The 24,197-nt window shown below is 48.7% G+C and overlaps 1 protein-coding gene across 1 annotated transcript; it reads left to right on the top strand.

Moving 5' to 3' along the window:
* The first annotated feature begins 773 nt into the window (after positions 1-773).
* Positions 774-20,664, top strand: mtnr1ba (melatonin receptor type 1Ba). The gene is made up of 3 exons (XM_067246528.1): positions 774-1,330; positions 19,429-19,547; positions 19,889-20,664. Exons 1-3 carry the CDS (start codon positions 1,135-1,137, stop codon positions 20,630-20,632), a joined length of 1,059 nt encoding a protein of 352 aa, XP_067102629.1. The 5' UTR covers positions 774-1,134; the 3' UTR covers positions 20,633-20,664.
* Positions 20,665-24,197: the final 3,533 nt, after the last annotated feature.

The raw sequence follows: 24,197 nt of genomic DNA, 5'->3' as shown, positions 1-24,197 counted from the left end.
CGTGAAGGCTGTACCACGGCGGTTAAAAAAGTTATTTAAGCGTTTAAAAGCGGAGAGTTGAAGACTGTCCGTCACTTAGGTGAAACCGAGCCAGTCACGTCGGAGACGCGCCTTCTCGGTTCTCTCAGACATGGACTGGAACAAGCGGACTGGCTCGCTCGCGGGAAACCGGACGCCAGATCAGCCTACCTCCATTGTTGAGCGTCAGACTATGATATAACAAGGAATGCTGCTAAGATAGTGACACCAAAACAATAGGCTGCACAATAATTACAAGATCTTTTTAATACAATTTAGTATCAATTTAGTAGTAGATATCTGTTCAGATGCCAAGAGCGCGCAGTAGTATTAGCCGATATGGCATCTGATTCCGAGTATGCTAACACTTTCTATATAGATGTTATGAATAAAATAGTTTCCATTCGCTGCTCAGCTGATAGAAAATCCCATTTTAGTGAACAGAAAGAAATTACTTGTAACCGCGTCTGAGCGTGAAACGATCCTCACGAACCGTGCGGTTCCTGAGCTCGGGTCTCCAAACACGCGTAGAAGAATCCGCCCCCGACATACCCTTTTTCTGAACAAGGGCCAACCGTCTGGCTCGCGCAGTGTGATTGCGCGCTGGATTTGCAATTTGGAACTGGTCCTACCGATCGCCCAGTTTATTTCAGACGGCGCGGTACTGTGCGAGCGGCAAGGCGCAGCAGACTTGCTCCGTCTGAGCAGCACGGCTCCATGTAGAAAAACAGAAGAAAGAAGAAGAAACACGAAGACTTCGTGATAACAGCTGGATTGTCTTCAAATGAGCTACTATGTATCTGGGCACGGAGAACCCACGTATTCGGTAGCCTATTCTATCGATAGGGAATAATCAGGCCAGCTGTTGACGGGACTGGTATTGCTGGCACCTTATAAACAACCAGATGACGGCGCGAGCACTCATAGCAAGTTGACAAACTGCGTGCGTGACAGACACTAAGGAAACAAGTTTGACATTAAGGCTGTCAACCCAGTTTGTAGACGGACCAGCAACGGACTTGTTGTAGCAGCATGTTCGGTGTTTGTCAGAACGTCATCGGTGTTTGAATGACTCGGACCGGGAGGACATAACTCGGCAGCGCTAAGGTTTTCGACATGCCAGAGAATGTTACGTTCCTCAGGAACCGCACAACGGATCCGGAGCACAGCCGCGCGCTGGGACCGGGAGCGCGTCCCGCATGGGTTATCACGGTGCTGGCCACCGTGCTGATATTCACCACGGTGGTGGACGTCCTGGGGAACTTACTGGTCATCATCTCGGTGTTTAGAAACCGGAAACTTAGAAACGCAGGTAAGTAGCTGAAAAACCTTCGTTTACTGTGTGTGTTTCAAGGTAGCATGTGTGTTTCCATCTGTGTGTATGTTCACGTGTTAGAGAGCGAGAAAATTGTAGCGAGCGCACAACTGGAAATCTGTGTTTAGTGAAAGCATTGCAATCTCAGATTGGGGCGTTTTATTTGACTACGCCGTAGCATGTAGACTTTAATATAACCTGATCTGGTAAATAGTTTATGAAATATGGATCGCAAATGTGATCGTTCTCTTGCCAAGTATCTGAATCAGTGAGCCGTCTCATTCACAACCATATGAATGAGGCGGATCTGAAATTAATGAACGGTTACGCCTCCAACTGCGAAACTGCCCAATTTTGGTTATGTATTAATAAATGTCTTAGGTAGGCTAACCACCAGGTATGTAGCGTAAAATAATTGCTCCTGTCTTCATGAGGCGTGGGGACTGACTATAAATCAAAATTCTTCTCCGGAACACACCGAGTTTTGTCTTTCATGTTTTCATATTATTTAAATTATTTATCTTGTTTGATGGGTTACACATTAGGCCATGCTGGCAGTTTGACTGTAATGATCATTTAGTTGTCGTCCTTTGCTCAGTGCCTTCTGGTATCATCAGAAAGCTCCTGGGCTGCACGAGGCACATATGGCAAACTGATTCCACATCTGTTTCACGAGAAATGTTTCCCTTTCTAAATCTAAACTTAGACATTTTCATCGCACTGTAGGGAGCTATAGCCTATTATTCGATATATTTGTGATATGGAAAATGTGCAGGCAGAGATTGAAACACAATGGATTTCTGCCAGAAATATCAAAACACAGGCTGCAAAGTCTAACAAGCGGCACTTAAGTTTACATTACATTTTACATTTATTCATTTAGCAGACGCTTTTATCCAAAGCGACTTCCAAGAGAGAGCTTTACAAAGTTACTGTGCATTTTCCCTCAGTATATTATCTGACCTTTAGAATGACGCAACTGTTTTATTTTTGGTAGGTCTAGAGTTCGCTCTTAACTATAATCTATCAGCAGTTTTTTAGCTATTGAAAATAAGGGTTTTTTATCTCAGTTTAAAGTCAAATTCATTTCAGTATGACCTTTCCCCTTTGAGGTCAAACCCTGCTCCTCGGCCGTGATGGCTCGCTCCACATGCAGAAGCAAATTCGGAAACTCAAGCTGGATGTGTAACTTGCTGTCCCTCGCTCTGTAGTTGAGTTTAACAGCCGTCGCTAAACTGATTTAATAGCGCATAACTCTCGGTTGACTTGCCTTTACACGTGCCTGTACACCGCGTGGATGCAGCCTAAAAACGTGAAGTGACAGTTCGCATTATCTTCCAACACAACACAGTCAGACCAACACAACACACTCAGACCAACAACAACTTTTGTGTCTCACATGTGCTGTAGGCTGCGTTCCACATGTTAGAGGAGTCCGATTTGTTTTCATGTTCGATGCTACTTTATCCAAACAAAACAGGCCTTTTCCCACTCGTTAGCGGCAGTATTCATGTCCATATTTCCAATCCGGCTTTACTGGCTCACGCAGTAAATGGGGTAATGGTGTGTCACCCTCACGCAGCGGAGGTTTGACCCCATCATTATCTTGCTGCTTCTAAACTCTGCCTCGTCATCCCGGAGCAGTCAGGCTATCACAATACAAAGGAAGTGTAAGTGGGGCCAGAGGGTAGGTGTGTATAAGTAGCTGCAGTTATATACTTATCTAATGTAGTTTCATGTATGTATTTATCAAATGCTTTGTGTGTGTGTGTGTGTGTGTGTGTGTGTATACATGTAAATATGTATAAGTATATTATTCAAATAGAATATAAATACTTCTGGAATTCCAATGTTGCTTTGGCAATATAAACATGTGTTCTAAAAATCCCAATAATGCCCCTTAAATTGAATTGAATATCGCTTTGGATAAAGCTGGAGTGTGTGTGTGTGTGTGTGTTGGGGGGGGGGGGGGGGGGGGGGGTTCAGTGTGTGGCTTGTATTTGTGCAGTGTGTGTACAGTGTGCCTCTCTTCCTCTGTCTCTTTCCCTCCCTTCCTCTGTCTCACTCTCCCCCCGTACAGTGCACCAGCTTAAGTGGTCTGGATTGTCTGTGTGTGTGCTTAATGTTAACGTTGTTACAATCACTCTGTACCTTATTAATACAACATATGGTTCAGTGTCCCCCACCCTTTCCATCTTACACACTGACACTCTCTCTCTCTCTTTCCTGTCTCCTGTTTCTCTCTCCTGTCTCTCTTTCTAAAAGGGTTTAATCCCTCTGCAGCTGTTGCCATCATGTATAATTGATGGATTGGTGGTGTAGGGTAGTTGTACAGTTTGGACCTGGTCCTCAGAGGAATGCTGGCGGTTAGCTGCGAGCTGTTATCTTGGTGTGCTGTCTGTGTATGCGGTTAGCTGCGAGCTGTTATCTTGGTGTGCTGTCTGTGTATGCGGTTAGCTGCGAGCTGTTATCTTGGTGTGCTGTCTGTGTATGCGGTTAGCTGCGAGCTGTTATCTTGGTGTGCTTTCTGTGTATGCGGTTAGCTGCTAGCTGTTATCTTGGTGTGCTGTCTGTGTATGCGGTTAGCTGCTAGCTGTTAGCTTGGTGTGCTGTCTGTGTATGCGGTTAGCTGCTAGCTGTTAGCTTGGTGTGCTGTCTTTGTATGCGGTTAGCTGCTAGCTGTTAGCTTGGTGTGTTGTCTGTGTGTGTGGTTACATACCTACTGTAAGAGTCCTACCTCCACCCTTAACAGTCCTACCTCCATCCCAGCCTACACCCCCTCAACACCATCCCAGCCTACACCATCCCAACCTACACCCCCTCAACACCATCCCAGCCTACACCCCCTCAACACCATCCCAGCCTACACCCCCTCAACACCATCCCAGCCTACACCCCCTCAACACCATCCCAGCCTACACCCCCTCAACACCATCCCAGCCTACACTCCTTACCCCCCAACACCCTCATCATATGATCAGGATCTCGTCATGGATTCCTTTCACTGCTGTGCTGTGCTTTGATGCTCACTGCTAAAAGTAGTTGTGTGTATGTGTTCATCTGTGTGTGTTTGTGTGTGAGAAGGGAGAGATAAAGGGTGTGTGTGGGCCCTCAGGTCTGTGCAGGAATGATGCATAAACAGTTACACTGTGCTTGTGTTTGACACGCCAGTGTGTATTCAAGTGGGTGTGTATACGTTTGTGTGAGTGATGTCAAGCCATCATAGGTGAGTGCTTGTGTGTGTGGAAGAGAGAAAGTGTGTGTGTGAGTGATGTCAAGCAATCACAAGTGATAGTGTGTCAGTGTGCATCTTCATGTTTTCAGAGAGCAAATTAACGTGCCAGTTCTTGTGTACCTCTCTCCCTCTCCCCCCCTCTCTCTCTTCCTTTTTCTCCTGTTTCTCTTGATATCCCTCTCTCTACGCTTCCTCCTTTCTCTCCCCTTCTCTGCAGGGGCAGAGCAGTGCTATCAAAGTAAGGGCTGCAGGGTCACCTTGTGTTTCACTGTCATCCCCTCTGTCATCCCCTCTGTCATCCTTACTGTCATCCCCTCTGTCATCCCCTCTGTCATCCCCTCTGTCATCCCCTCTGTCATCCCCTCTGTCATCCTTACTGTCATCCCCTCTGTCATCCTTACTGTCATCCTTACTGTCATCCCCTCTGTCATCCTTACTGTCATCCCCTCTGTCATCCTTACTGTCATACCCTCTGTCATCCCCTCTGTCATCCTTACTTTCATCCCCTCTGTCATCCCCTCTGTCATCCTTACTGTCATCCCCTCTGTCATCCTTACCGTCATACCCTCTGTCATCCCCTCTGTCATCCCCTCTGTCATCCTTACTGTCATCCCCTCTGTCATCCTTACTGTCATCCCCTCTGTCATCCTTCCTGTCATCGCAGCTGCAGGCTGTGCTCACCCTCTGCCCCCTCATCTCTCCAACTGCCCCCCTCCTTGCCTTGGTCTAAGGCACTAGCTCTCTCCCCTGCCCCCGCCCCCTCCCCCGCCTCTCCCCCCTGCCCTGCTCTCGACCACTACCCCCCCTGTCCTCCCTGCCCCTTCCCCCCTGCCCCGCGCTTAGCCTTCCGTTGGCTGCAAGGTGACTTTGAGGCACGTCACATGGTAGAGACACAGCTATGGTTTCACCCCGTGAAAGAGAGTGGGGGGGAGCCCCCGCATGACAGAGCCGGAGCTCTGCTTTCACCCATGTGACTCGTGGTGTAACTCTACTCCCCACAAGGGTGTAAGGGGTATTCCTCACCCAGGGGGAGGGGGTGGGGAGGGGGGGGGAGAGTCAGCTTCCCTCATCATACAGGAGGGGGGGGTTGTGTGAGGGTTTGCCATGAGGAGTGTGTGGTTGTGTGTGTGTGGGATTTTCCTGTGGAACACCCTCCTGGTGAACACACCCTCGGATGGAGGAGAGCTGATCTGAGAGAGGGGTCCATGTGTACACGCCTGCTCTGAAACTGATATTGATTATCTCCATGCAACCTTGAAATGTGCTCTCACATGTGGAGGGAGTGTTTCAGGACTGAGGCCTAAGGAAGTACTTCACCCTGGGAGCTGTAATCAGCCCAGTGTGATCACACCCCATATCTCACCTTCATGTACACTCCTTTATGCTTCAGTACATACTCACATTTCCCCCCTCCTCTCACTGGCTCTCTCGCTCTCTGCCCTCTATCCACTCCCCCTCTGTGGCTCCTTCCCTCCTGTCTCTAACCCTGCCTCTACCTCCTGTCTCTAACCCTGCCTCTACCTCCTGTCTCTAACCCTGCCTCTACTTCCTGTCTCTAACCCTGCCTCTACCTCCTGTCTCTAACCCTGCCTCTACCTCCTGTGTCTAACCCTGCCTCTACTTCCTGTCTCTAACCCTGCCTCTACCTCCTGTCTCTAACCCTGCCTCTACCTCCTGTCTCTAACCCTGCCTCTACCTCCTGTCTCTAACCCTGCCTCTACCTCCTGTCTCCAACCCTGCCTCTACCTCCTGTCTCCAACCCTGCCTCTACCTCCTGTCTCCAACCCTGCCTCTACCTCCTGTCTCCAACCCTGCCTCTACCTCCTGTGTCTAACCCTGCCTCTACCTCCTGTGTCCAACCCTGCCTTTGATTCTGCTGCTGTCTAGCTGGTGCTTGAGTTGAGTGCCATTCAGCTAATGCATGGTTCTGAACGTGATCTCACAGCTCTGGAGCTGCCTGCCTGCAGCAGGACAGGGTGGGGCCAGAGTGGACTGAATCAGACTGGCCTTAACCTGATTGCCTGAATCTACCAAGTGACTCCAAGGCTTGTTAACTCACACAGATGACCACGCAGCCTGTCTCTGGGGATTTCAGCGCTGTTACGTTAACATTTTACATAAACAGCATTGATCAATTTACATAACAATAGGATAACTGCCGCAGGCAGTTACTTATCTCTGCAAAGACCTGTCACATGCAGCTCAGCTGTAAGTACTCACACACTCACATACATCTGCATATGTGGTCGATATGATGTATGGCTGAGAGGGAGGTGAGAGAAGAGAGGTGAGAGAGAGAGGGGTGAGAGAGGGGAGGTGAGAGAGGGGTGAGAGAGAGGAGGTGAGAGAAGGAGGGGTGAGAGAGAGAGGGGTGAGAGAGGGAGGGGTGAGAGAGGGGTGAGAGAGGGGAGGTGACAGAGGGGAGGTGACAGAGGGCGGGGTGACAGAGGGGAGGTGACAGAGGGGATGTGAGAGAGGGGAGGTGAGAGAGGGGAGGTGACAGAGGGCGGGGTGACAGAGGGCGGGGTGAGAGAGGGGAGGTGACAGAGGGGAGGTGAGAGAGGGGAGGTGACAGAGGGGAGGTGACAGAGGGGAGGTGAGAGAGGGGAGGTGACAGAGGGCGGTGAGAGAGAGGGGAGGTGTTAGAGGGGAGGTGACAGAGGGCGGGGTGACAGAGGGGAGGTGACAGAGGGGAGGTGACAGAGGGCGGGGTGACAGAGGGCGGGGTGACAGAGGGGGAGGCAGGCATGGTTCATTATGAATGCCTCTGGGTCTCCGAGTCTGATCCCGCTGCAGGTCTAAGGGGCTGCAGGTCTAAGGGGCTGCAGGTGTAACTGGCTGCAGGTCTAACTGGCTGCAGGTGTAACTGGCTGCAGGTCTAACTAGCTGCAGGTTTAACTGGCTGCAGGTCTAACTGGCTGCAGGTCTAAGGGGCTGCAGGTCTAACTAGCTGCAGGTCTAACTGGCTGCAGGTCTAACTGGCTGCAGGTCTAACTAGCTGCAGGTCTAACTGGCTGCAGGTCTAAGGGGCTGCAGGTCTAAGGGGCTGCAGGTCTAAGGGGCTGCGGGTCTAACTAGCTGTAGGTCTAACTAGCTGCAGGTTTAAGGGGCTGCGGGTCTAACTGGCTGCAGGTCTAACTGGCTGCAGGTCTAACTGGCTGCAGGTCTAACTGGCTGCAGGTCTAACTAGCTGCTGGTCTAACTGGCTGCAGATATAAGGGGCTGCGGGTCTAACTAGCTGTAGGTCTAACTGGCTGCAGGTCTAAGGGGCTGCAGGTGTAACTGGCTGCAGGTCTAACTGGCTGCAGGTCTAAGGGGCTGCAGGTCTAACTAGCTGCGGGTCTAACTAGCTGCAGGTCTAAGGGGCTGCAATGGTTTGAGACCCAGGCTGAGAGTCAGGGCTGGACTGGCCCTGGCATTTTTGCTCAGATCGACCCACCACAATCGGTCAGACACCACTGGAGCTTGTTAAGAGATGTGATTGGGCCGGCCCAGTGTCAGTATGGAAAATGAACCAATGGGCTGTCCCTGCTGTATGGGCCAGCCTGCATTGGGCAATTTTACGTTTAGAAAAAATAAAAATGAAAACAGATGTAAAGATTTATATCTTCAATATCATATCGGCCCGGTAAGCCAGATTACCAGTCCAGGCCTGTTGAAAGAGATCAGGTGGTTTTGCAGCTCGGGGAATACTCCTCCAACATAAACTAGTCAGCTCGATTTGAAAAAGTCAATATTTCTCGTTGCTGCTCTCTGGTGCGTTCCAGGGAGAAATCCTGTTTGGGCTTAGAGAACTTTGCATTTCAAAACTTGCAAATATTTGTGATCAATGACGATCGCTTGCTTTGAGAATAGTGCAAAACCTTACCGACCCTCCCTTCAGTTTTTTTATGTAGGTTTTTAAAAACTGAGGTTGATGTGCCAGAGATTTCTTCTTTAACTTTCCTTCTGCTTGTACAGGAAGTCCTTCTGCTTGTACAGGAAGTCCTTCTGCTTGTACAGGAAGTCCTTCTACTTGTACAGGAAGTCCTTCTGCTTGTACAGGAAGTCCTTCTCCTTGTACAGGAAGTGCTTCTCCTTCACCTTAACATTGACAATATAGTTGTCTGTTTCGGCCAAATATATATATTTATTTTAAAATTATATCTTAGTATTTATTTTATTTTTTAAATGTTTTATATGAATCCCATGATTATTTTGGTGATTTCACTGTCTTGTGACCCAGATCATGTAATAACAAAGTTCACAGTCTATGAACTAAACCATGCCTCTACATTATCATAAAACTTGACAAATGTTTTTTTAGGCTACAAACTGTCCGCTTGCAAACTCCGGTATTGAGCTGTAGCTGACTGTAGGCCGACAGTCTAATCCTCCGGTATTGAGCTGTAGCTGACTGTAGGCCGACAGTCTAATCCTCCGGTATTGAGCTGTAGCTGACTGTAGGCCGACAGTCTAATCCTTCGGTATTGAGCTGTAGCTGACTGTAGGCCGACAGTTTAATCCTTCGGTATTGAGCTGTAGCTGACTGTAGGCCGACAGTCTAATCCTCCGGTATTGAGCTACAGCTGACAGTAGGCCGACAGTCTAATCCTCCGGTATTGAGCTACAGCTGACAGTAGGCCGACAGTCTAATCCTTCCCCAAATGACCGATTGTCACGTTGTAGTTCATACAAACCCAGTTGGTCTTTCAGTCAGAATCCCAGTGAAGGTTCACGTTATTTTTCTTTGTGATTCACAGTATTTACATTGTGCCCCTTTCCTTTCTCCTCTAATAACCTCACAGTCCTGCTCCCTAGAAATGATCAGTGATCCTTCTTTTGATGCTGATAATGAGACTAACAACACATCCATGATGAAATTGGTTGAAATAAGATCTACATTGTGGACAAAAACCATCAATCATAGACGGCTCCCAGAATAACCACCACAGGCTTGAAGATGACTCTCATCACCAAGATAATTACATCAGATTTTACAGACGAACAGCAGTAATGAAAACCATCTCCTTGTTCCTCCTAACACTCACATAATTGTGTGTTCTGTCAGCCTCCAATCTCGGTCCCCGGGTTAGGGTTAGGGTGACTCAGCCGGGGAGCGTATTAGCTCCTGTCCGCCAGTAGAACATGTTTGTGTCCTACTTGTTCCTGTCCGCCAGTAGAACATGTTTGTGTCCTACTTGGTCCTGTCCGCCAGTAGAACATGTTTCTGTCCTACTTGGCAGCCCGGCCATGATGGTGCCCCGCTCGCCCCCATCTCTCTCTCCTCTGGACAGGAAACCAGACATGCTCTTATAGTGAGATGTGGCCAGCTTGTTATGTCCGCGCAGCTTATCGACAGTCACACCACCTCCATGATGGGGACCTGTTTACCTGTCGGGGATAGCTTCTACCAGCCCCCCCTACCTCTTACATGTCGTGTTTACCAGCATCTCTAGTGTACCAGGCAGACGTCCTGTACCTGTAGGGAGTCAGGTGGCAGAGCGGTGAGGGAGTCAGGCTAGTAATCCGAAGGTTGCCAGTTCGATTCCCGGTCATGCCAACTGACGTTGTGTCCTTGGGCAAGACACTTCACCCTACTTGCCTCGGGGGAATGTCCCTGTACTTACTGTAAGTCGCTCTGGATAAGAGCGTCTGCTAAATGACTAAATGTAAAATGTACCTGTGATGCATCTCTAGTGTACCAGGCAGACGTCCTGTACCTGTGATGCATCTCTAGTGTACCAGGCAGAAGTACTGTACCTGTGATGCATCTCTAGTGTACCAGGCAGACGTCCTGTACCTGTGATGCATCTCTAGTGTACCAGGCAGACGTCCTGTACCTGTGATGCATCTCTAGTGTACCAGGCAGACGTCCTGTACCTGTGATGCATCTCAAGTGTACCAGGCAGAAGTGCTGTACCTGTGATGCAGAGGTGTTCTCAGTGTGAACATCATCATGCTGGGGGTCAGGTCCAGGCGTGTGGTGATTGGATGCAGCCAGTGTGCTCGGCCTCGTGGGTGAGACATTTGATTGTTCCTTGAAACCAAAGCGATGATGGGTAGTGAGTGTGTCCTTTAGCTGAGAGAGAGAAGTGGTGTCACGTATCGATGTGCTGGGGGAGGGGGGGTACTGTGTATGTGTGTGTGTGTGTGTTTGGATGTGTGTGTGTGTGTGTCTTCACCCGACATTAACCAGTGTCCTTGTTCAGAGCAATTTCACATCTCACATTTCACTGATGATCCATTTGTCCAGAGGACTTGGCAGACCGGCTGAGAGCTGCTTCTCTCTTCCTGTCTTTTCTACGTCTGCAGCCTGTCCTTGACCCTTTGACCTTCAGGACATGTGGGCATGGTCTGGTGGAAAACTGGGTCAGAGGAGAGTACTATGTACTAGCAGGTTACCTCAGTGCTGTACTATGTACTAGCAGGTTACCTCAGTGCTGTACTATGTACTAGCAGGTTACATCAGTGCTGTACTATGTACTAGCAGGTTACCTCAGTGCTGTACTATGTACTAGCAGGTTACTTCAGTGCTGTACTATGTACTAGCAGGTTACCTCAGTGCTGTACTATGTACTAGCAGGTTACCTCAGTGCTGTACTATGTACTAGCAGGTTACATCAGTGCTGTACTATGTACTAGCAGGTTACCTCAGTGCTGTACTATGTACTAGCAGGTTACTTCAGTGCTGTACTATGTACTAGCAGGTTACCTCAGTGCTGTACTATGTACTAGCAGGTTACATCAGTGCTGTACTATGTACTAGCAGGTTACCTCAGTGCTGTACTATGTACTAGCAGGTTACATCAGTGCTGTACTATGTACTAGCAGGTTACATCAGTGCTGTACTATGTACTAGCAGGTTACCTCAGTGCTGTACTATGTACTAGCAGGTTACTTCAGTGCTGTACTATGTACTAGCAGGTTACCTCAGTGCTGTACTATGTACTAGCAGGTTACTTCAGTGCTGTACTATGTACTAGCAGGTTACATCAGTGCTGTACTATGTACTAGCAGGTTACATCAGTGCTGTACTATGTACTAGCAGGTTACCTCAGTGCTGTACTATGTACTAGCAGGTTACCTCAGTGCTGTACTATGTACTAGCAGGTTACCTCAGTGCTGTACTATTTACTAGCAGGTTACATCAGTGCTGTACTATGTACTAGCAGGTTACCTCAGTGGTGTGCTGGCCTGCCCTTCAGGATGCTCTGAGACAAAGTCGACTCTGAAAGCAAAGCAGTCAGCAGATAAATTTCCATTATGTGATTAGATGGATATGAAGTGTGTGTGTGTGTGTGTGTTAGAAAGAGAGAGAGAAATAAAAAAAGCAACGAAGTAGAATAATGTACGTCAGCATGTCTAGATTGTGCCATGTGTGTCCCAGACCAGTTCAGACCAGTTCAGACCAGACCATTTGTTGGAGATGTTGCAGATGTTCTAGAACCCAGATTTATAAGGCACGTCCGTGGTTCAGGAGGTAGAGACTTGAGCAAGACTGAACCCCAACTTGCTCCTAATGGGCAGGCCAGCGCCTTGCATAGCAGCTCCGCCACCATTGGTGTGTGTATGAGAGAGAGAATGGGTGAATGTGAGGCAAAAAATTTGTGGTGGGCATAGATTAATTTTTTAAATCTAGATTAATCTCACTGTAATCTTGGCGTTAATCTAGATTAATCTAGATTAAAATGGCTCATTTGAATTCCGCCGAAGGCATTCAAAATATGTGTGCTACACAAATAATGACTATAAGTACGTCTTTGAGAACGGGTTTCTCAAGCCAGGTGGCGCATTAGACCAGGAGTTCATCTCCTGTTTCCAAAATGCATCACAAACTGCTTGAGAAAGCTGTTTTACTATGATAATTGGTGATGAAAATAAATTATGTTCAATGATATGTACTTGTGTTTATTAACTGTTTATTAGATTAGTTAGCTTGGCTGATAGAGCTGTGCTGACGGGCTTGCCTCGGTTGCACTCAAACAAATATCTTGTTGTTATGATCAGTGACCTATGCACTTTGTAAAGCTCTCTCTTGGAAGTCGCTTTGGATAAAAGCGTCTGCTAAATGAATAAATGTAAATGTAAATATAGATGTGGTCCATTCACCATTTACCATGTAGACACACTCTATAGCCACTCCCAACACAAAGAAAAATAAAAATCACACAAAAACACGCACACATACATACAAACATGAACACTCAAACGCACTCACAAACACTTTTCTCTTTCCTCAGCATGATTGATTGGGAAGTGCTGCCAAAGTCCAGGGGAGGATTTGCTTATTTGCATAGATAATGACTTGTTTGTTTATGGAGATTGACAGCAGTGCAACGTCTGTTCCCAGTCAGCCTGGGTGAGACACCACAGAGCATACTGTAGCTTTAAAACTTAATATCTCCTGTTGCCAAGAAATAGTGTTCTATTTTTATTTCCGGCTAAACCTGGCTCTCTCTTTCTCTCTCTTTTTCTCAATCCGTCTTTGTTTATCTCTTTTCACTCTCTCTTTTTCTCTCTCTCTCATTCCCTGTCTTCTTCTGTCTTACTGAAAGTGGTGTGCTTGGACTAAGTCTGTGTTCATGTCTCTGGTTCTGAGGAAGTGTCACTCAAGCAGAAACAAACACCCTCTGTCTTCATCTGTTCATCTGCTGGAACCTACTGAGAGAGAGGAGGATTAGGAGGAGGAGGAGAGAGGCAGGAGGAAGGCGGAGAGAGGGAGGAGGAAGAGGAGAGAGATAAAGAAGGAGGAAAAGGACACAGGAGTTCATGAAGAGGGAGAGAGAGAGAGGCCGGGAGAGAGAAGGAGAGAAAGGAAGGGAGAGAGAGAGGAAGGAAGGAGAGGGGGAGAGAGAGAAAGGGAAGGAGAAAGAGAGGCAAAGAGGGAGGGAGAAAGAGGGAAAGGGAGAGAGAAATCGAGAGAGATAGGGAAGGATAAAGAGAACATGAGAGAAATCATTTGCTTTGTCCTTTCTTTCTCCTCCCCTAACCCTCTCGATCACTTTAACATTTCAACTAACAGTTTAAATGGCATCAGAATGTTTCCTGAATCACCCTGGGAGGTCTTCCACCGTCTCAGCTGCCTGAAGGTGCCTGACTACTCTGCATGAGACCTTGTCCCTCCACGCTCACCCACCCATCCGTGTGTGTGTGTGTGGGAGAGTCAGTGTGTGTGTGTGTGTGTGTGTGTGTGTGTGTGTGTGTGGGAGAGTCAGTGTGTGTGTGTGTGTGGGAGAGTCAGTGTGTGTGTGTGTGGGAGAGTCAGTGTGTGTGTGTGTGTGTGTGTGTGTGTGGGAGAGTCAGTGTGTGTGTGTGTGGGAGAGTCAGTGTGTGTGTGTGGGAGAGTCAGTGTGTGTGTGTGTGTGTGTGTGTGTGTGTGTGTGTGTGTGTGTGTGTGTGTGTGTGTGTGTGTGTGTGAGCGTTTGTGTGTGTGAGCATCTACTCCTCCACCTGCTGGTTTATCTAGTTTCAGACAGTTTAGTGTCTGGCAGTGAGACAGTTTAGTATCTGGCAGTGAGACAGTTAGCAGTTAGCAGACGCTCTTATCCAGAGCGTCATATACACATATACACTTCAACATATGTTGTCATATGTCATAACGTACTGAGACAGCGTAGACAACGTACATGAGACAACGTACCTGAGACAATGTACATAACGTAGTCTCAGTTGGCTCCTCTTCAAGCTTCACTTCCACTATCTTCTATTTCTACGCCAGAGGGCTCTCACCAGACTCATCCCTTCCTGCTCTCACCAGACTCATCCCTTCCTGCTCTCACCAGACTCATCCCTTCCTGCTCTCACCAGACTCATCCCTTCCTGCTCTCACCAGACTCATCCCTTCCTGCTCTCACCAGACTCATCCCTTCCTGCTCTCACCAGACTCATCCCTTCCTGTGTCCCTTCCTGCACGCTGCACCAGTGATGTCACACCCATGCCATGAGTAGTCCTGTACTTTCTACATGCACTCTTTGTACGTCACTGTGGATTGGAGTCCTGTCTGACTCAGCTGCCTCGCCGTCTGACTCAGCTGCCTCGCCGTTTTGCCTTGGCAGCCCTTGGTGATCCAGCTGTCTGGATCTCCGTTAGGAGTAAGGAGGGTCTGTTTGCTGTTAGGAGGGTCACGAAGAAAGACCCACAACTTCTGGAGGAATTCATGAGACACCAGTTTGCTGAATGAGGGATTCTACAGCCCGCCTTGCAGAGGTTCCCCTCCCTTCCCCTCCCCTGTCCTGTCCTGTCCTGCCCCGCCATGCCCTCCTCTTCTCTAATCTGTATTCTTCTAGATACTCAGACACATAGTAGCAGTATGATGTCAGGCTAGCTGGCTCAGACGGTAAGATGACCTGTGCCATTAATGAGTATAGAGTGCCTCTATACATAATATATGTAGATGTTGGCCCTTCCTGTTTTATTAACCTCCTCAGATGGAGGCCGTCAGCTGGGGGTCATGCACACCAACCTGGGGAAGCACATGCACTCTGTACTATGGAATACTCTCCCTTCTCTCTCCCCCTCTCTCTCTCCTCTCTTTCTCCTCTCTCTCCTCTCTCCTCCCTCCTTCTCTCCTCTCTCTCTCCTCCCTCCCCTCTCTCTCCTCTCTCCTCCCTCCCCTCTCTCTCCTCTCTCTCTCCCCTCTCTCTCCTCTCCCCTCTCTCCTCTCTCCTCTCTCCCCTCTCTCTCCTATCTTTCTCCCCCCTCTCTCCTCCCTCCCCTCTCTCCTCTCTTTCTCCCCTCTCTCTCTCCTCTCCCCTCTCTCCTCACTCCCCTCTGTCCTCTCTCTCTCCTCCTCCCAGTTATCACCACCATCGTGGTGGATTGTTGTTCCTGCCTAGTGTGGCTGGTAGATCCCAGATCCCAAATCCTCCCTGCAGCATCAGCAAGTCCTCCGCTGCGTGGATCCCCCAGGCACAGAGCACCAAGGACGTTCAGTGCTGTAATTGGCTCATTAGCTAATTGGGAATTTATGAATGCATTTATGAATGGAGAATGTACTACTGACACGTCTTGTCGGGTCCAGGATAAAACCCACATGGGCCTGTTCCCCCTTCAGTCTCATTAGCAAGCCGCGCTGTCATTTCCTGTGGTGATGTCATGTGTTCTGCCCTCTCCTATTTGGCCGGTTGATTGGTTTCCTGTCTGAGTGATGGTGAAGGCTGTGTGCTCAGGGTTTATCAGTGTAGAGCCTGGGATAGGAATGCACTTCAAGAAGCAGGGGTGGATCGTGGGATCATCACAGGGGTAGAAATACTGCAAAGACTGCAGCCTCAGAAGGATTTTATTACTTGTATTATTGTTTTTATGTAAAGCACCTTGAGCTGTATGAATTCTTGTATGACATGTGCTATATAAATAAAGTCTTCTTCTTATTAATATTATTATTATAATTACAAACTAATACAAGTTAAAGCTTAGTTCACACGTTGACATTCTGTTTTATTGTTTTAGTTTTGTCCTTGACTGACCCTGAGGTGGTCTGGTAGCTGCGCTGTGTCCTAAATGATAGGTTCTGACTTGTGTCAGTATAATCTCACAGCCTGCTGTGTTTGTGTGTTTCCCTGGCAGTCTGTCTGGTTCAGCCCTCGTTTCCTGAATCCTAGAACTGTGAAGGGTGCGTTCCACAGTTACCAAAGTTATGTCTAACACAAAGCAGGTCCCCCCAGCCTCCCCCCAGCCCCAGCTCCTGAGGTTAACCTTACATAACATGCCAGACTTACATCCTAACTCACATAACTGGGAAGAAACAACCTTGATTCATCCTCTAAGATGGCCAACAGCTGTTTTTTCCCCGAATAAGAAAGATATATATGTATGACAATACATGTATATGCATATACACTGTATGTGTGTGTGTATATACAGTATATATACAGTATGCATATACACATGTAAAGCTTTATTTCCTATATTTTTCACTTTTCTTCAGAAAGTAGTTTAGTAGTTCATCCTCAGACCTGCTTCTAAACAAATCGAACAAATATGAACAAATATTGATACATTTCTCTCTAGTCACTTTACACACTGTCACTTTCAGCTCAATATTGCACTATTGCACTAACTGTTCCCCACTTGTCTTAGGTTAGCATAGGTCTTGTTTTAGGTTAGTATAGGTCTATAAGGTTAGTGTAGGTCATTATGTGTATTAGAGGTCTAGTATATTGTATATTGCATACTTTTTTTGTATATTAGGATGTTTATTATTATATTTTTATTTTATTATATTCTATTTTAGCTTATCTTTAATGTAATCTATGTTCTTAGTACTTATATGTAATGTTATGCTAGGTTGCTTGCGTTGTCTTGTCCCAAGAATTTACATTTACATTTAGTCATTTAGCAGACGCTCTTATCCAGAGCGACTTACAGTAAGTACAGGGACATTCCCCTCGAAGCAAGTAGGGTGAAGTGCCTTGCCCAAGGACACAACGTCATTTGGCACGGCTGGGAATCGAACTAGCAACCTTCAGATTACTAGCCCGACTCCCTCACTGCTCAGCCATCTGACTCCCCACAATTTCAGTGCCCAGTCTGACCTTGTGTTGTTCTGTGCACCTGACAATAAAAACTTGAAACTGAAATCCGGTCAGGCTGGTTGCGTCATTGATGACTCCTTTATGAGTGTCTACAGTGTGTTTCTGTATTCTCGTATTAATATGATGTGAGGTCCAGTCTCAAGGGTGACAGTAAAACAGGTAGTAGATATGTCAAAGTCCACACTTATTTAGCTTGAGTGAAAAAGTATTTTTTTAAATGAGTATCTGTACTTCTATTTGAGTGAAGGATGTGTGTACTTTTGCCATCTCTGGATAGTAGAGATGTGATGGTTGTGAGGGTAAAGATGTGATGGTTGTGAGGGTAGAGATGTGGTGGTTGTGAGGGTAGAGATGTGGTGGTTGTGAGGGTAGAGATGTGATGGTTGTGAGGGTAGAGATGTGATGGTTGTGAGGGTAGAGGTGTGATGGTTGTGAGGGTAGAGATGAGGTGGTTGTGAGGGTAGAGATGTGGTGGTTGTGAGGGTAGAGATGTGGTGGTTGTGAGGGTAGAGATGAGGTGGTTGTGAGGGTAGAGATGTGATGGTTGTGAGGGTAGAGATGAGGTGGTTGTGAGGGTAGAGATGAGGTGGTTGTGAGGGTAGAGATGTGAGGGTGGAGATGTGATGGTTGTGAGGGTAGAGATGTGGTGGTTGTGAGGGTAGAGATGTGATGGTTGTGAGGGTAGAGATGTGGTGGTTGTGAGGGTAGAGATGTGATGGTTGTGAGGGTAGAGATGTGGTGGTTGTGAGGGTAGAGATGTGATGGTTGTGAGGGTAGAGATGTGATGGATGTGAGGGTAGAGATGTGAGGGTGTAACGGTAGAGATAGAGACATGGAAGCGAGACAGAACACATTAACCCTTGTGTTATCTTCGGGTCATTCTGACCCATCAGTCATTGTGACCCACCGTTGTATTGCAACAGATTTACCGCATACAAAGACAAAGTGAAGCATTTTCTTTTAACAGCTAGGCTGTCTCAGACCCCCCACATTGCAAAGGTTAAAAGAAAATTATTTTAATTTGTTTTTTTATTGGGTAAAATTGGGTAAACACAACGATGGTTCGTTATGAACCTTTGGGTCATGTGACCCGAAGGCAGCACGAGGGTTAAACAAATCTTCTCTTCAGAGCAGCTGTGCTGTGTCGGCACGAGAATAAATGTAAGTGTTATGTGGTGGCTATCGTTCCATTAAATACCTGGAATAATATGGGACAGAACAGCACAGGACTTACAGACAACAAGTGCATTCCTATACAGTACTGCTATGAACCCATGCCCTGCAATCTAAATGCAAATTCCACATAAGTAATGTAATAACGCATGGAATTTGACATGTAATCAGATATTTTGGCCTGTCATGGTAAACTTGATTGAATCAATAGATTCATAAATACTGGAAATCTCTAGAAGGAAAATAAAAGCCATGACCACAATCAGTGGGATAAAATGAATGATTTCAGAGAAGTACTAAAAGGTAATTCCTTGTCAGTCATGGTTAGCCCTGTATGGATGAGGAGAGGGAGGGATGAGAGCCCTGTATGGAAGAGGAGAGGGAGGGATGAGAGAGCCCTGTATGGATGAGGAGAGGGAGGGATGAGAGAGCCCTGTATGGATGAGGAGAGGGAGGGATGAGAGCCCTGTATGGATGAGGAGAGGGAGGGATGAGAGCCCTGAGTATAACACACTATGGCTGGCTAACACAATCCCTGACTGCGTTACTCACACACCTTTGTCAGGAAGAATCAGGATTGACATAACTCACATTTACATTTGACATTTTATTCCCTTAACAGATGCTTTTATCCAAAGCCAGCTACAAATGGTGCATGTCAAAGTACATCTCAAGGATCAGAAAGAGTTATAACTGCATTTTCATGGTCTGTATTTACTATTCACATCACAGTCACCACACCTGTTCTTCCAGGCACTGTGAACACTAATAACAATCTTAATGACAGTATTACATTGTACAGCGTAAAACAACATCACATCTGAAGTACAACATCAAACCATCACATGGGTGCCATCTCTCACGAGAAACACCATCTCAATTACAACATGCAGAGAATAGATGCATTCTCAGGTCTCACAAAAGTACTGTGCCGCAAAGTGCTGCTTTAGTCCTTAAGGCCAAGAGAAAGATCTTCAGGTGAAACTTGAGGTGGTGTCTCCTGAGAGCAGAGAGGAGTGATGATATGCCGTGTGTTTAGAGAACATACTTGATTGATTTCTGAGGGGACAGTTTACACATCCGTCACACTCTCCTCAAGTGCTCTTAGTTTTAATGATGAACCTGTCTATTATTTCTCCCCCCCCTGCCCCCCCCCCCCCCCCCCGCCCAGGGAACGTGTTTGTGGTGAGCCTGGCATTTGCTGACCTGGTGGTGGCCTTCTACCCCTATCCTCTGGTGCTCTATGCCCTCTTCCATGACGGCTGGTCGCTGGGAGAGACTCAGTGCAAGGTGACCGTTTTACCTGTCTGTCAGTTTACCTTTCTGTCTGTCTGTCAGTTGACCTGTCGGTCAGTTACTTATTTGCTGGACTGTCTTAATACCTTCGTTTTTTGTTTATGTTTCCCCTATCCATCCATCCACTCATTCATCCATCATTCCATCTACTGTCCATCCATCCATCCAATGGATCTGCTGTGCTCTGCCACTGCTACTTGTCTCTGTCCCTCCCTCCATCAACACCTCCGTCTCTCTCTCATTCCCATTCTCTGTCCCTCTCTCTATCCCTCTCTTCCCTTCCCTCTCTGTCTCTTCCCCTCCCTCCCTACCTCCCTCTCTCTCTCTCTGTGCAGGTGAGTGGTTTCCTGATGGGTCTGAGTGTGATAGGATCCATCTTCAACATCACCGGCATCGCCCTCAACCGCTACTGTTACATCTGCCACAGCTTCGCCTACGACAAGCTGTACAGCTACCGCAACACCCTGCTGCTGGTGGCACTGATCTGGGCTCTCACCCTGGTCGCCATCGTGCCCAACTTCTTTGTGGGCTCGCTGCAGTACGACCCGAGGGTCTACAGCTGCACCTTCGCTCAGGACGTGAGCGCTTCCTACACCATCACCGTGGTCGTCGTCCACTTCTTCGTGCCCATCGCAGTGGTGACGTTCTGTTACCTGCGGATCTGGATCCTGGTGATCCAGGTGAGGCGGAGGGTGAAGTCAGAGGTGCGCCCTCGCGTGAAGCCCAGCGATGTCAGGAACTTCGTCACCATGTTCGTGGTGTTCGTGCTGTTCGCCATCTGCTGGGCACCGCTTAACTTCATCGGGCTGGCGGTCGCCATCGACCCCGTAACCGTGGCGCCGCGCATCCCAGAGTGGCTCTTTGTGGTCAGCTACTTCATGGCGTACTTCAACAGCTGCCTTAACGCCATCATCTACGGCCTGCTCAACCAGAACTTCCGCAAGGAATACAAACGCATTGTGACGTCCATGTGGAAGCCACGCCTGTTCTTCCAGGAAACGTCCCGGGGTGGGACGGAAGCCGTGAAGAGCAAGCCCTCGCCTGGACTCAACAACAACGAGCAGGCTGAAACCTTGTGAAGGTCCAGGCTTTCTCCTCACCTCCCCATGACCCCCCCTGACCCTCCCCATGACCCCCCCTGACCCTCCCCATGACCCCCCCTGACCCCCCCTGACCCCCCCTGACCCTCCCCATGACCCCCCCTGACCCTCCCCATGACCCCCCCTGACCCCCCCTGACCCTCCCCATGACCCCCCCTGACCCCCCCTGACCCTCCCCATGACCCCCCCATGACCCCCCCTGACCCTCCCTCTTTACCTTCCCCCGTTTCCACCTCCTCCTCACTTTACCTCACCCTGCTCCCCTCCTCACCCTGCTCCCCTCCTCACTTTACCTCACCCTGCTCCCCTCCTCACTTTACCTCACCCTGCTCCCCTCCTCACCCTGCTCCCCTCCTCACTTTACCTCACCCTGCTCCCCTCCTCACTTTACCTCACCCTGCTCCCCTCTTCACTTTACGTCACCCTGCTCCCCTCCTCACTTTACCTCACCCTGCTCCCCTCCTCACCCTGCTCCCCTCCTCACTTTACCTCACCCTGCTCCCCTCCTCACTTTACCTCACCCTGCTCCCCTCTTCACTTTACGTCACCCTGCTCCCCTCCTCACTTTACCTCACCCTGCTCCCCTCCTCACTTTACCTCACCCTGCTCCCCTCTTCACTTTACGTCACCCTGCTCCCCTCCTCACTTTACCTCACCCTGCTCCCCTCCTCACTTTACGTCACCCTGCTCCCCTCCCCACTTTACGTCACCCTGCTCCCCTCCTCACTTTACCTCACCCTACTCCCCTTCTCTTCTCACCCTCCCCACCTCACCTCACCCCCCCCTCCTCACCCTCATCCTGCACCCTTTCTCTCCTCCTCGCATTCTCCACCCCTCCCCCTCCTCCTCTGTGTTCCTGGCGATGGTAGGGTTCCAGTTCTGATCTCTAATTGACTGCACCGCTGTGCTTCGTCAAAGCCTCAATGAACTCCTGTGAAGGAATGTATGAAAGCAGACAGTGATGACCGGCTGTGCTCCTCGCGGCTGTACGAGTGCCATTCATGAAGCGTTCTAACTTAGTGTGTCCACCTCAGGGTGCCTGTCTCCGCTCTGCTGGAGCTTTATGCATTTTTAACGGAAGCACCAAAAGTTGTATTTATTTGTTTTTACTTCCTACGCTGTTGAATCCATTGATATCCGTCTCCAAGGTGTTTAAACGAAGCTGTGTGTCGTGCCAAATTACATAGCTTCTAACGTGAGTTCCCCTTTAGTTTTTTTTAGTACATAGTTCATATGATGTGAAATAACTTACCAGTGTGGAAATGTCTCAAAGGAGCCTCACATTCTTACTATAATAAAGGTGCCTACTTCTTTCCGCCTCAAACTAAAGATTTGCCAAAAACAAGCTCTGATCACCGATGATGGTTAGGCGGGTCGGTAGTTAGGGCCAGTCAGGACCAGCTGGAACCTGGCATGGAGCCAGAGGAATGACCAGAGGGATGACCAGAGGGATGACCAGAGGGATGACCAGAGGGATGACCAGAAGATCAGCTGCTGGTTGTGATGTTCCCGTCACTTTGAAAAGAGCCTATTCTGAAACATCATCATTGGTCCTTCAAAAGCACAATAAAATCCAGAGACCACTGTACAAATGCAGTTTACACAGTTCACTTGTACTCTTAGTATTTACGACAAATAAACATTTTCTATGCATTTAACACTTCATATCATTTACCTTAATCACTGCTGAGGACAGCAGTATTCAGTGCTCTATGCTAATAAAGCTACTGCTGTTATGAAGTTAATCTTAGTACAAAAACCAAGTGAATGATTCTGTCTCTCTGACCTAGTCCCTGTGACTCTGCACTCCATGTTGAGGAAGAACGTGCATGAACTGTTAACTGCTTTGATTTATTTTTTTGATGTTTATTTAGCTTTTTTCTGAAGAGATGGGATGGTTTCTGGTTGCCATGCAACATGCTGCTTAGTGTGATGAGGAGGAAGAGGATGGGAAGGAGGAAGATGCTGTTGTGGAACCTTGTATGTCTGCATGGAAGAGCACTGGGAGGACCAGCTACAGACATGTCTTGGTTTAAAGTAAAAAAGGAGAAATGCATAGTATTTATTGCTGTGACTTACATTAAACATTGATAATAAATTAGATTTAAAAAGTTGTTGATGTAAAGATCTAAATGTTCATTAAAAAAATGTATTTTGAAATTTGAGCTTTTTTTTTTATTATCCCATTGTCGTAAACATTTACCATACTGTAAACCTCATGAATTCAATGTTCTAAAGTATTTTGACAACGAGGTCCCATGAGATGACCGTCGCCTCAACCTTTGATATATTCACCTCCGAGTCCAGAAGGACTGGAGGTGAACCAGAGGTGGATTTCACAGCTATGAATAATTGAGCCAGTAACACATTTTTATGCAGTGCTACTCTGGCACTGCCTTATGAGTTTACCCTGCTTGTACCAAATGCAAATCAGCTCTCTGGTAGGTTTCCAGAACTGAAATCACCCTGCCATCACCCTGCCATCACCCTGCCATCACCCTGCCATCACCCTGCCATCACCCTGCCATCACCCTGCCATCACCCTGCCATCACCCTGCCATCACCCTGCCATCACCCTGCCACCACCCTGCCATCACCCTGCCACCACCCTGCCACCACCCTGCCATCACCCTGCCACCACCCTGCCACCACCCTGCCATCACCCTGCCATCACCCTGCCATCACCCTGCCACCACCCTGCCATCACCCTGCCACCACCCTGCCATCACCCTGCCATCACCCTGCCACCACCCTGCCATCACCCTGCCACCACCCTGCCATCACCCTGCCATCACCCTGCCATCACCCTGCCACCACCCTGCCATCACCCTGCCATCACCCTGCCATCACCCTGCCACCACCCTGCCATCACCCTGCCATCACCCTGCCATCACCCTGCCACCACCCTGCCATCACCCTGCCATCACCCTGCCATCACCCTGCCATCACCCTGCCACCACCCTGCCATCACCCTGCCATCACCCTGCCATCACCCTGCCATCACCCTGCCATCACCCTGCCATCACCCTGCCACCACCCTGCCATCACCCTGCCATCACCCTGCCATCACCCTGCCACCACCCTGCCATCACCCTGCCATCACCCTGCCATCACCCTGCCACCACCCTGCCATCACCCTGCCATCACCCTGCCATCACCCTGCCACCACCCTGCCACCACCCTGCCATCACCCTGCCATCACCCTGCCATCACCCTGCCATCACCCTGCCATCACCCTGCCATCACCCTGCCACCACCCTGCCATCACCCTGCCATCACCCTGCCATCACCCTGCCATCACCCTGCCATCACCCTGCCACCACCCTGCCATCACCCTGCCATCACCCTGCCACCACCCTGCCATCACCCTGCCATCACCCTGCCATCACCCTGCCATCACCCTGCCACCACCCTGCCATCACCCTGCCACCACCCTGCCACCACCCTGCCATCACCCTGCCATCACCCTGCCATCACCCTGCCATCACCCTGCCACCACCCTGCCACCACCCTGCCATCACCCTGCCATCACCCTGCCATCACC

The sequence above is a fragment of the Osmerus mordax genome, chromosome 11 (genome assembly GCF_038355195.1).
Source record: "Osmerus mordax isolate fOsmMor3 chromosome 11, fOsmMor3.pri, whole genome shotgun sequence".
Classification (NCBI taxonomy): Eukaryota; Metazoa; Chordata; class Actinopteri; order Osmeriformes; family Osmeridae; genus Osmerus; species Osmerus mordax.
Note: the sequence above shows the minus strand (reverse complement) of the source record. Positions and strands in the feature narration are given on the sequence as shown.

Bases quoted from the DNA above. Each gene is read 5' to 3' on its own strand.
- mtnr1ba (XM_067246528.1), top strand. From the start codon at position 1,135: ATGCCAGAGAATGTTACGTTCCTCAGGAACCGCACAACGGATCCGGAG. The intron at 1,331-19,428 runs GTAAGTAGCTGA...CCCCCCGCCCAG, and splicing joins CCGGAAACTTAGAAACGCAG to GGAACGTGTTTGTGGTGAGC. The intron at 19,548-19,888 runs GTGACCGTTTTA...CTCTCTGTGCAG, and splicing joins TGGGAGAGACTCAGTGCAAG to GTGAGTGGTTTCCTGATGGG.